Source organism: Humulus lupulus, chromosome 1 (assembly GCF_963169125.1).
Source record: "Humulus lupulus chromosome 1, drHumLupu1.1, whole genome shotgun sequence".
Classification (NCBI taxonomy): Eukaryota; Viridiplantae; Streptophyta; class Magnoliopsida; order Rosales; family Cannabaceae; genus Humulus; species Humulus lupulus.
In genome coordinates, this window is record NC_084793.1 from 80014668 (window position 1) to 80026717 (window position 12050).

A 12050-nucleotide genomic window follows, 5' to 3' on the forward strand; every position below is an offset into this window, starting at 1 on the left:
AAATATAAAAATAGAAAACAGAAAGAAAAGCCGTAAAAATTGAATTTTTTAAAAAAAAAGTCGTATATATATGGCAAATTCCCAAAAAAAAATAAAATACTACACTTAAAAAAACAGAAACGGCTAATAAGCTTATTTATTTTACAATATTCCTATTCCTAACAAGATTATAATATTTAAATAATAATAATAAAAATAATGCAAATAATATAAAAGCATTTATTAAAAAGAAAAGGTACATAACAATAACAATAATACGCTCTCAAGGCAAAATCTCTCTGGATCCCTATTCCCTCCATAGAATAGAAATACAAGACTAGAGAGCCCTCTCTCTCTCCCTCCCAAAACATCCTCTACTGCCTTTGCTTCTAGATCGACCGAGCCTTCTTCGCCTGCTTCTAGGTCTCTCTTCCAATTATTCTTCTCGCGATTTTTTTAGGGATTTATTTCTGTACTTTCTCCTTTTTCCGGAGAAATTTTCTTCGGTTTTCTGCTTTAGGTTTTTCTTCTTTTATGTACGCATATTATTTGTATGTCTTGAATTCTCACTATGGCTTTGTTGCAGGTTATTTCTCTTAACTGCGTGGTTTCTGAACTGCTTAAAAGATGGTATGTTACTCTCTTTCCAAAAAAAATTACTGTACTTTCTGCTTGGTTTCTCAGAAAGTAAACGAAATCTATATTCTGAACTAGACTGTACTTATTAATTGGCTCTTGTCTGGTTTGGTGGTGTTTTCATTACCAAGCAACCCGAGTACAAGATATTTTTTTTGAGACAAGTTATTATTTTCAGTTTGATCCAATTTTTCGTTCACCTACCTATGTCCAATGCTTAATGTCCTCTTTTTGGTTTGCAGTTTTTAATATTTTGATATTGACCCTTTTAATATTTTACTATTTTCAGCTTCCTCTTTCTCTGCTTAAGACAGCCCAAGGGCACCCTATGGTAAGATCACTGTCCCATTTGTAGCATTTTTTGAAACCAATGCTTATTCATTATTTTATCTTAAATCAACTTTGATGGGTAATTCTCTTTCTTGTATATGTGATAAAATTAGTTGGTGGAACTGAAGAATGGTGAGACTTACAATGGACATTTAGTTAATTGTGATACATGGATGAACATTCATCTTCGTGAAGTCATTTGTACTTCTAAGGTATTATGCTGTACTTATTATTACCATTATCCTTATATTGTTTTGTCGTTTATCAGTACAATTCATGTTTTCAGTTCCTTTCTATGGAAGGGTTAGCTTCTTACCTATGTCTTGAATAGCTTCTTACCTATGTCTTTGAATATGAAAACATTTAGGATGGAGACAGGTTTTGGCGAATGCCTGAATGCTACATCCGGGGGAATACAATTAAGTATCTCCGAGTTCCTGACGAGGTATGCTTCCTTTTATAAATGCTATTTGCAATATTCTATAAAAAGTAGCTGTGGGTCGCTTTGTTCTCCTCGGCATCAAATTTTATGTATTTATTTTTATCATGCAAGCTTTGTCGCTAATTTCCATTAAAAGTTCGTTCTCATATTATATGGGTGTAGTGTAGATTTGCATATTCACTTGGGTATTTTGGATATTGTGAAACTATATCAGTAAAAAAAATTTTTACCATCACCTGTTCTTTGAATTTTATGGTACTTACACTTATGCTTCTGTAAAGATATTGCTATCGACTTTCAACTTTTTAAATTTAAGGGGCATGTTGTGTATCTTTGTCCCACTTTAGTTGTTCTCCAATAAGTTTGTAGTAGCCTTTATGTTTTAAAAAATAAATTCTGGTTGATTTGATTGATGGAGCTCAATGGTCTTTGCCTTTCAGGTGATTGACAAAGTTCAAGAAGAAACTAAGAGTCGATCAGGTACATGATTATGTGATTGTAATTACTGAGTAGTGCCACTCCACTCTACCCAGTCTGTCCTCTCTCCCCTAAATATCTAAATATATTTAGCTTTGTAACTTCAGGACCCTGTAGATTATATTTTACTTGACACAAAGTTGTCCTCTTCTATGTTTTCAGATAGGAAACCACCTGGAGTAGGACGTGGCAGAGGAAGAGGTAGGGAGGATGGTCCAGGTGGACGACAGCCTAAAGGGATTGGCCGTGGACTAGACGATGGAGGTGCTAAAGGCCCTGGTGGAGGCCGTGGCAGGGGTGGATCTGGAGGTAGAGCTGGTGGAAGCAGAGGTAAGGCTTGTCTACATACTGTAATATTTATCCTGTTTCTTTTTGAAGTAAGATGGAAAAGACCATTTTAAATCGGGGTGTGCATGAATTTTTTTGACCTTTTTAAAGTAGATCAGTCATGCATAGACAGTATGAAAGAAATCAACTGGATGATAAGATCCTTTTAAGTTTATAACTGACCATTAGGAAAAATTTTGCTTGCTTTTGACCAAATGCAACACAATATAACTTGTTTTAAGGCTTGAGAAATGCTCCAACATTCCTTTTATTTGAAATCTAGACTAAAAGTAAAAATGTTACCGAGGAAAGAGATTTACCATTATAAGTTGTGAATGTGAAATATGTTCGGTCACTAGATATTTCAGTGGATCAGATCTTAAAACCCAGCGGATCGGCATTTTTAATGCACTATTTGCTCCATTCATGAAGTTATAAAGGGTTCAAATTTTTCTTATCTGACAAATTTATCTGTTGCCTTTTGATATCAGGTGGGGGCCGAGGGCGTGGTTGATTTGGTTAGTTGGTGAAACTAAATATTGGACCATTGGCTGCTTTTAGAGGCATATTGGTTCCATGTTTCAAGTCAAATGTCCCGAGTTTCTTGCCTCCGATATCATTATTACTGTCGTGTAACTCATTTGGAAAGTCGCTTTTTTAAGTAGCAAATGTAGCTAGTGTTTTTTTTTTTTCCTTTTTACTGTTTTACATTTACTAGAAGCTAAATTATTGTTTCATTTTGGGTGCTGGGTTTGAGGAATATATGCGTGCTTTTGCCCTAGTACTGTAATTTCTGCTTGGCCTTATATGTTCTCTTTTTGTTTAATGATTAAAATCCAATTAAATTGTCTTTTCGTTAAATTTTTCTTTTTTATAGAAAGGACGACGTGCATCTCTTAATTTCTTTGATCTTTTTTCTTGTCTTGATGTGTTGGAGTTGGTTTTGGGGAGGTCCAAGACAAGTTGAGAGATTTCGTGGTTAGTAAAATCCTTGTTAAGAATAATCTGTAATTAAAACAAGAAATACAATTAATTATACAGTAAAACTCACCTAACGGTGAAAAGAGATCATGGTATCAAAAAACAAAAAAAATGAAATATAAACTTATAAAAATACATTAAAGTTGAGGAAAAGTAATGACAAGATTGCAGAAAGGGGCTCTGCTAATATGGTTGATGCCTATTTTTCTTGCGAGTTCTGGGCGATCTCATAACCAATGCACTTGAAAACCAGGACCGACCTGTCTGCGAATGATCATCTAAAACCCAGCAACATAAGCGACCATCTTCACCGCCTGTCCATCCAAACATGCCTGGACTGTGGTTTGGTCCACCGCAGATGCTTGATACAGGCAACACACTTCTAACAATGCCACCATGTCCACCCACAAGTACAGCTTCAGGGGAGCCTATAGTTGCCTCTCCTTTATAATTAACGGGAAAGTAGCCCAAAGTGCCAGAGTTTGTGCCACCGACAACCCAAAGTCGTTCTTCTTCTTCTGAGTAGTGGCAATCAACAAAGTAATCAACCTGCAAAATAACTCAAGGACCAACTTAAACCTATGCAACAGAAAATCATGTTCCCATGTAGATTTGGTAGAGGCATTTGTCAAATAAAATCTGGTGGGGGGAGGTTATTACTTGATCTGAAGTCCATGAGTTGGAAGCTATTGAACGAGCATCCTGGAAATCACCTTCATTTCTTGCATCGTTCCAGTCCCAGATACTATACAAGCAGCAACAGTTAAAAATTGGCTTACACAAGATAATAAAGAGAAATTCATCATAATCTATTCTACTAGCTATGACGACATGAACCATGAGTAGATTAAGATCGATACCTCAAAGTTTCAATATGGGACAAACACCATAGTTTCTGAAACTTATCTCCAAAAAACCCCACTTTTCCAATTGAAGTTCCCACATTAATCACCTGAACATTTCCAATACCAGAAGAACAGAACATAAATGAATAAACATTAGCTCCAAAGAAACATGAAAATGCATAGTTTAAGTGAGAATCAAAGACAACATTAATACGGATAAAAAAGCACTTACTGACTCCAGTTTATCATCATCGTTGATGTCACCATCCGTATCAAATATGCATATCAATCCATCCACAGAAGCAGATAACAGCTTGTTTGGCTGCCTGGGAATAAAGTGTACCTAGCAGGTATCATTAGGTTGTTAATAACTTTGTACACATAATTCTTCAAGAGGAACCATATTAAATCAATGGCTATGTCATCAAAACAAACAACCTATAAGGCACACTAGAAAATAATGTAAAGCTGAAGGAGAAATAGTAATATATGTTCTAGAAAAAATAGGAAAATGAGATACCAGTTGCTTTTCTAATATCTGAAAAGTATATGATCAACCTATCCAAAAACATTTTTGAATGCAGCTTCTGTTTAACAGCCTGACGAGCACACTTAGAGATCAGGCACTCGTTTAAGTCTTCAGTTATTACAAGGACTTATCATAAGCCACTAAAACACCCAGTGAATGAATATATATATATATATATATATATATATATTTATAGGTTTTAAGTTTCAATAGATAATTACATCTGCAATCCATCCCAATCAACTGAGACTACTATTGTGACCATATATACATGCCTGCCATTATACTGTAAGTGTCAAACCAAGAAGAGTCCATAGCCGTGAGATCGCATGTATATGAACCAACCTGAGTAACGTCCTCAACATGGGAGTCCTCTAGACATGCAACTTGTTTCTTGTTCCTCCAATCCCAAAAGAGTATCTGAGATTACAAAAGTCAAGAAGCAAGATGTGTCAACAAGAAAAAAAAAATGTCACAATATAAACAACCAAATTTCCATAAAATCGCCACCACCACAGAGGTTTTCGAAACATTAAGTACTCGATTACTTAAATATCATCCCAAAAATAATACTCACTTCCTTTATTATCCACTACCTCTAACGGATGGAAGCAAAAATGCAGGAACAAAAGATTGCAATCCATTCTCCTATGTCAAAAACTGATCTATGGTAAAAAAAACTAACATCTGAGACATGAAAATCTTTAAACACAAGTCGGGTACCTGTGATTTACATCCCGCGGATAAAAGATTATCAGTGGATCCTCCAAACGAAAAGCTGAAGATCTCTTGTGAAGGGCCAGCACTAATGGAGGACACCTGTAGAATCAACAATAAAAGTACATACATTTCCATCAATAATTGACAAAAAAGAGAGAAGCTACACTCATCTTCAAAGTTAATAACTAAACTAATACATCAGATAATCAAACAGCATTTAGTCCAACATATACATCTCTATACACAAAAGCTCCAACCTCTTGGAATGTACGCGTGTCCCAAGCTTTAACGGTTCCATCAGAGGAGCAAGAGTGCAAGACATGTTGGGTTGATGGAGCAGAGAAAGAAATGTGGTTGATTGTATCAGAGTGACCCTTACACTCTCCATGGTACTGACCCGTTACTAGTGAGTAAAGCTTCACTACGTTCGTCGACATAGAGACCGCCATAGATGTCCAATCATTCCTTCCATCCAAATGGAAAATTTTCTAAAACCCATTAAATTTTTATCCTTTTGGTTCGACAAAAAACAAAACAAAATCCAAAATATTAAAAAATGTAATTTCTATTTCATTAACTCAGTCTCAAACGTTGTCCATAAACATGAATAAGGAATTTTTGAAGCTAGAAGAAAACGCAGGAGAATTTTACTTGGGAACAATTTGGAAAACGTAGTCATCTCCGAAGTTGGTTTGGATTGAGTTTTTGAGTCCGACCCGATTGGGGGGATTTGGATTGGACTGAGGCAGTTCCTCCACATCCATGGCCGTGGCTTCCATGTCACTCCTCCGTGCTGTTGTCGAAGTTTTAGGCTTAGCTAAAGCCAAAGGAGGCAAAAGCAGAGGTTTCGGAAGTCCCAAGCTGGGTTTAGGGTTTTAGGTCTTCTAAGGTGAAGACCACCGAAGCGACTGTGTATCTGCTTATAAATTATCGCCTTGTCACCGTATACCTTCTGAACTCCTTATGACGCGATCCATTTTAGTCAGTGCGGAGTTAGTATATATTTTGTTTTTTTATTATTATTATTATACTATTTTTACATTTATATTTTTTTTAGTGTTAAGTCCCAATCTTTTATTTGAGCTTCACTTAGTACTCAAATTTTATTTTGTATTAAGCTTTCAAACTTAGTAAATATAAATCACATTCATTATTTCTGTTAGAAAATAGCTTATTAAATGCACAATATAAATTAATTTATGACTTAATTAATTACAAAAAATATAACTAAATCATAAATTGCTTTGCTAAGTTATAAATTATTTTTTTATTGTGCATTTTGTAAATAATTTTCTAACTAAAAGAATCTACGTGATACATATTTAATAAATTTTGAAAACTAAGTGGTACAAAATAAAATTTAGGATCTAAATAATACTTATAAAAAAATTGGGGACCTTTGCTAATGTATACCCTTTTTTTACCAACAAAATGCTCATATATTAGCTTAAAAATTAGAAGTCATGAGAATAATAATATAATATTTAGTTCTGACATGAACATTGAAATTATAATTATTTTATTTGATAAACAATTTCATAGAATAAAAAACCACCAAGTGGTGATCACACTCAGGATTACCTCCAAAAAATTCAAAATACCAAAAGCATTTGCATTTGCTGCCCACACCACAAGTTGGTGAGCACTCTTGTTTAAATTCCTACTAATCCAACAAACAAGAAATCCTAAAGAACTAGCCAGCTGAGATATGCTAGAAAAACTTATAAAGCTTCTCCACTCTAGGCAAGTTTCATTCTCCAAAACCTCGTACAACTAAATACAATCTGAAAAAGGAGCTACATCATTCCACCAATACCAAACCATCATGGAAAATGCAAAGGACAACACCATCATTTTTTAGAGTAACAACAACAAAAATACGAATTCTCCCAACCCTGGGGTTGAGCCAACAAGAGACAGAGGTGTTGCAACCATACCACTTGAATCATTACCCCTGCTTTGGACAAATTCAAAGTAACTGTTATTAATCTCACGGATATATTGAATTGGTAATATCAACTTTCCAACATGGAAGCATTAGAGCATGTTTGACATTATTTTCTGTTTTTTGTTTTCAAAATTGTGTTATCAGAAATGAGAAGAGAAAACAATTTTTGTGATTTTCAAAAAACAAGAGGTGTTTGGTTAATGTTTTGGTTTTAAAAAAACAAGAGGTGTTTGGTTATTGTTTTCTAAAAATAATTTTTTAGTTTTATTTTTTTTAAATCTTAAATAAAAAATTATCAAATATATTTACAAAGAGAAAAATATTTTAAAAGTTTGTAATAAATAATGAGATAAAATAATTTAAAAGAAAAAATGTTGAAAAATAAGGAGTGAGAAAGTAAGGAGAGAAAATTTGAAGAAATAGAAATTGAGAAGAGAGAGATTGATGCAAGAAAAAATGAGAGAGAATGTGATAAAAAAGTGAAGAGAGAGAAACTAATGAGAGAGAAAATGATCTAAGAATAAATGATGTTAGATAATAATAGTTAAAAAAGTGATGTGAGAAAAAAAGATAGACAAAAAAATTTGAGAAAAAAAGAAAACAATTTTTTGTTGTTCTCAAAATTTTCTATTTTTTGTAACTTTGTTTTTAAAAATTATTTTCTGAAAACAACACTAAACACCCCAACTTATTTTCAAAAAATAATTTTTAGCTTTGAAAAACAAAAAATAATTTTTTAGTTAAGGAGTCAAACACCCTTTTAATTTTTAGAGTTTCATGACTATCTACACTGAGCAACATACAAAATTGCATTATTTCTTATAGTGCCTAGAGTAGCCACTTAGAAATCAAAGTGAAAAATTTAGTTGAGGAATCATAATTATTTTGTTTAGTTGGGTGTGAGAATAAGAGTTATATTTATACCCACAAATATATAAATACACCCCAAACTAATTAAACCTTATTTCATTGATAGAAAAGTAAATTTATTTATAATTACACATTCATATATTTTTAATACTAGATCTTGAATTCTACACCCATTTTACACAAAATAAAAGTAAAATAAAATTATGCAAATTATTTATTAAAAATTAGAAATTAAAATTTTTAAATAACAAATTGAATAATTCTTAACAAAAATAAAGATTTAATACAATTTTAAAATAATTTTATGAAAAATTAATTTAAAAAATAGAATAACCTTAATTTTATATTATATACATTTTCTACGGAAACAAATTTATTATTCTATTGTTACATACTGTTATCCAAAAAATTAGCATTGATAACGTGGCAAGTGATCCCTGGACACGTGGCTGACACCTGGAAAAGCTCTGCTAGAGTATCGACCAGAAGACGCATTAGAAGCAGTAAGCGGCCCAGTCTTACCTGCGACCAGTCTGGTCGATGGTTCCGCATACAAAACAACATTACTATGAAGATCTTTATGAATCCCGAATTTAACTCACACAATCTCCTGAGTATCCGATATTTCAGGAAAGAATATCTGCAACAATCTTTTGTAATCTTCCTTGAGCCTATAAATAGCAAAAGATAGCTCAAGGAGGGGACTTTTTGGGGTTTGGAATTATTTGAGACTATAGTAATTCTCCTAGTGATATTGTATTATTATTTAGAGGTTAGTGAAACTCATTGAACCCTTATTCTTTGATCACTCCTTTGATTCTATATCAATAACAGTCTAAGTGGACGTAGGTTATTACCAGATCTTGGGGCCGAACCACTATAAAAATATCGTGTTGTCATTTATTTTTGTCATTGCGTTCTTCTCATCATATTCATTCATATCAAGCATATTCTGACTCCGTGTCAGTTGGCCAAATCTTGGGTCAACATTCTGGTGCTTTCATTGAGAGCTTGATTATTTATTGCTGAGAAAACTAATGGCGAAAGCTACGAAGAAAACTGGACAAGCTGCCGCCGCACCGTCAAACCCGCCACCTCCTCCTCCTCCTGCGAGCGTGGCGGAGGATGAGCCACATCTAGGCTTTGAGGAGGAAGAAATGGATGATGCAACGTTGAAGAGTACCATGGGCGCGTTGCAGGAAGAGCTGGCTAGTTTGAGAGCCAGTCAGGAGACTGCCGCTGAAGTTATGGCGCGGCAGCAGCAAGAGATTGAACGGTAGCGCGCGGAGTTAAGCGAAAGACAGGCGGAGGTGGACCGCTGCCAGAGTGAAGCCATGGCAGCCCTCGAGGCAGCCTTGCGGCTGGCTAGAAATCATGCCGCACCTGCCTCACAGCCTGACCAACCTGCGAATGGGCCACCTCAGAGGGGTCCCAATCCTAGCCCGCCGATCCAGCCTTCAAGTCCGCAAAGGCCCAAGCAGCCTCAGGTGCCCCATGACGATGTCCCACTGGACCCTGAGGCACAGCCACCATCCCAAGCTGCTCGGGGTAATCCCCCACAACAGAGGCAGAATAGGGCCAAGCATCAGCCTCGCAGTCCTAGACGCTGTAGGGATGATGGGCCAAACCTACCGAACAGAGGTCAGTACCCTCCTGGTAACAGGAGGGACTCAGAGTTAGGCTCTGCGGTCCGGGGTCCCCCACGGCATGATAATGCATGGGGACACCACGACCAGCGCAGGCCACCCTCTAACGCTCGGGACGTTTCGGCTAGAGACGGGAATAGAGGGAACAGTCGATCCCACCATATCCAGTCGAAGTTCGGAGATGGCCACGGATATAATGAGGCTGACTCAGGCAAGGGAAACGTTGGCCGAAGGAATGAAGAAAGAGGTAAAGACAGGAGCCAGGTACCTCAAGATGACCAACCCAATAGATGGGATGCTGGGGGGCAGCCCAAACAAAATAATGTCTTCAACCGGCTCGGGGGTAGCGAGCAGCGGAGAAGAGACGAGGATTTGCGTGACGTACTTAACGATCGCCGCGAGCGGCATGGCGAGAACGGCTCCCCAGCAACAGAGGCCACAGCGATTCCTGCCGCTGTATAGGCCCAGATAGACGCCCTCAACCAGGCAGTGCAGCAGCTGGTCGGGGGAAGGACATCTTACATCGACCATGATAGGAGGAAAGGCACTCCTTTCGTACAAAGGATAGCTAATGTCGAAACTCCGAGCAAGTTCAAAATGCCTACACTCCCAAACTTTGACGGATATGGGGACCCAGTGTCTCATGTCAACAAGTTTGAAATGCAAATGGACATTCAGAAAGTGTCCGAAGACGCTCGATGCAGGATCTTCCCTGCAACACTTTCTGAAGCTGCGCAGGAATGGTTCTTTAAGTTTCCACCCGCGAGCATAGTTTCCTGGGAGATGTTCGTGAGAGAGTTCTACGGATAGTTCTATGCAGGTCGTGTGCACCCGACCGAAGCAAACCAGTTGGTTGAAATTCGCCAGCAGGATGGGGATTCAGTGAAGGACTACATCCAGCGCTTTATGCGAGCGGCAGCTGGAGCGAAAACGGTGGGAGATGAAGGCAAAATGATGGCAATAACTGCAGGAGTTAAACGCCGTTCACCCCTCTAGAAAAGTCTCCGGAAGGAAGGGGTGAGAACTACCCAAGAATTTTTGGACCGGGCTGATCGCTACATCAAGCTCGAAGAAGCCATTGCCGACGATGGAAAGCCCTCAGGCAAGGATAAGAAGGCTTCCGAACCCGCCAAAGCCGCCAATGGGTCCAAACCTTTGAGGACCACCTCCAGGAGATGAAATCCCTCCCTGAGCAAGACCTGGAGCTCATATTTTTGGTGACGGAGGAAAACCTCATCGAGTTGAGACTTCTTAGAGCAGGGCAGAAGATCAACAATCTTGATTTGACCAAGTACCGCCGATCCAAGAAGTCTCGGGAGCTGGAATCCCGACACATCAATTATATTGATGGGCACGCCCTAGCAAAGCAAAACCATAAGCTATAAGAGGAGCGACTAGAGAATACCAGGGCCGCAGAGGCAGCTTGAGAAGCCCAAGAATATCGAGAGCTCGAGGAGGAGCTCTGGGTGGGGATGGAGGTTTCTCATCTTTCCCCAAGTAAATCTCCCTTTACTCTATACCATGCCACACACGTAGGGGATAGGGTAAGTCTCGAGCATGTCTGGGCTTCTCCTTCCCTTCTCCATTGTGGCCAGATTGTGCACCAACATTGGACTAAGGAAGAGTTTCAAGATTGCTTAGATCTGATAGACGTCTATCTTCACTACACGAGGAGATAGTTACCTCCTCGGGGGTTTATACCCATAGACCGTGTGACATCTTTCAACTCCAACTAGTTCTGCCAATATGGCACTAACTTGAGTTGTGAGATGGGAGATAAAGTTAGACACCTCTGATGCCTACACCAAGACATAACTTATGGTGGGCTTCCGAGAAGCCTATAGATTTTATGTCTCTGTTTTGGAATTTGTGCTAACAATTTCTTTGTTCTTGCAGATCACATGGGGCTAGCAGATATTGCACGATCAACCCTAAGGCTCGGAGCGCCTGTTGGGGTTTTATGCCTTAATTAAAACCAAAATTCTTTGTAATCTCATATTATTATCAATAAAAGAATAGAAATTATTTTTTGACTTGGTCAATCACTTTGCTCACATGTTTTATTTTCATAATTATTTGTTTAATATAAACTTCTATTAAATCCCGAGCATATAGCTAATCTTATTTATAGTGACGTCATCACAGTGGAATATAAATATGATTATATGTTCAAAATAAGTTAGTCCTAAGATTAGTCAGTGCACAGGATTTACACTGACTTGCCAATCTACGATATGATCTACTTACACATTACAATGTTATGTTCTTTCCAGAACATTAGCAAAGTAGATAAGATCGGATGTATTTGTTACATCGGACA

At 37.4% G+C, this 12050-nt stretch overlaps 2 protein-coding genes across 4 annotated transcripts; one reads left to right on the top strand and one right to left on the bottom strand.

The window, feature by feature from the left end:
* Window positions 1-234: 234 nt before the first annotated feature.
* On the top strand, window positions 235-3045 carry LOC133795030 (probable U6 snRNA-associated Sm-like protein LSm4). Its single transcript, XM_062232486.1, has 8 exons — window positions 235-402; window positions 566-609; window positions 905-946; window positions 1059-1157; window positions 1313-1390; window positions 1828-1867; window positions 2027-2194; window positions 2683-3045. The coding sequence occupies exons 2-8, from the start codon at window positions 607-609 to the stop codon at window positions 2703-2705; spliced, it is 453 nt and encodes a 150-aa protein (XP_062088470.1). The 5' UTR covers window positions 235-402; window positions 566-606; the 3' UTR covers window positions 2706-3045.
* Window positions 3046-3162: 117 nt separating this feature from the next.
* On the bottom strand, window positions 3163-6242 carry LOC133795016 (WD repeat-containing protein GTS1). 3 transcript variants are annotated; one of them, XM_062232473.1, is made up of 8 exons: window positions 5918-6242; window positions 5524-5731; window positions 5270-5365; window positions 4892-4966; window positions 4250-4360; window positions 4033-4124; window positions 3833-3917; window positions 3163-3721 (listed from the first exon to the last, which is right to left on the bottom strand). In XM_062232473.1, the coding sequence occupies exons 1-8, from the start codon at window positions 6043-6045 to the stop codon at window positions 3356-3358; spliced, it is 1161 nt and encodes a 386-aa protein (XP_062088457.1). In that variant the 5' UTR covers window positions 6046-6242; the 3' UTR covers window positions 3163-3355. The 3 variants fall into 3 exon arrangements, with proteins under 3 accessions (XP_062088457.1, XP_062088461.1, XP_062088465.1); XM_062232477.1 differs by having other exon boundaries at window positions 5524-5777; window positions 5918-6054; XM_062232481.1 differs by having other exon boundaries at window positions 5524-5754; window positions 5918-6044.
* Between the last annotated feature and the right edge of the window lie 5808 nt (window positions 6243-12050).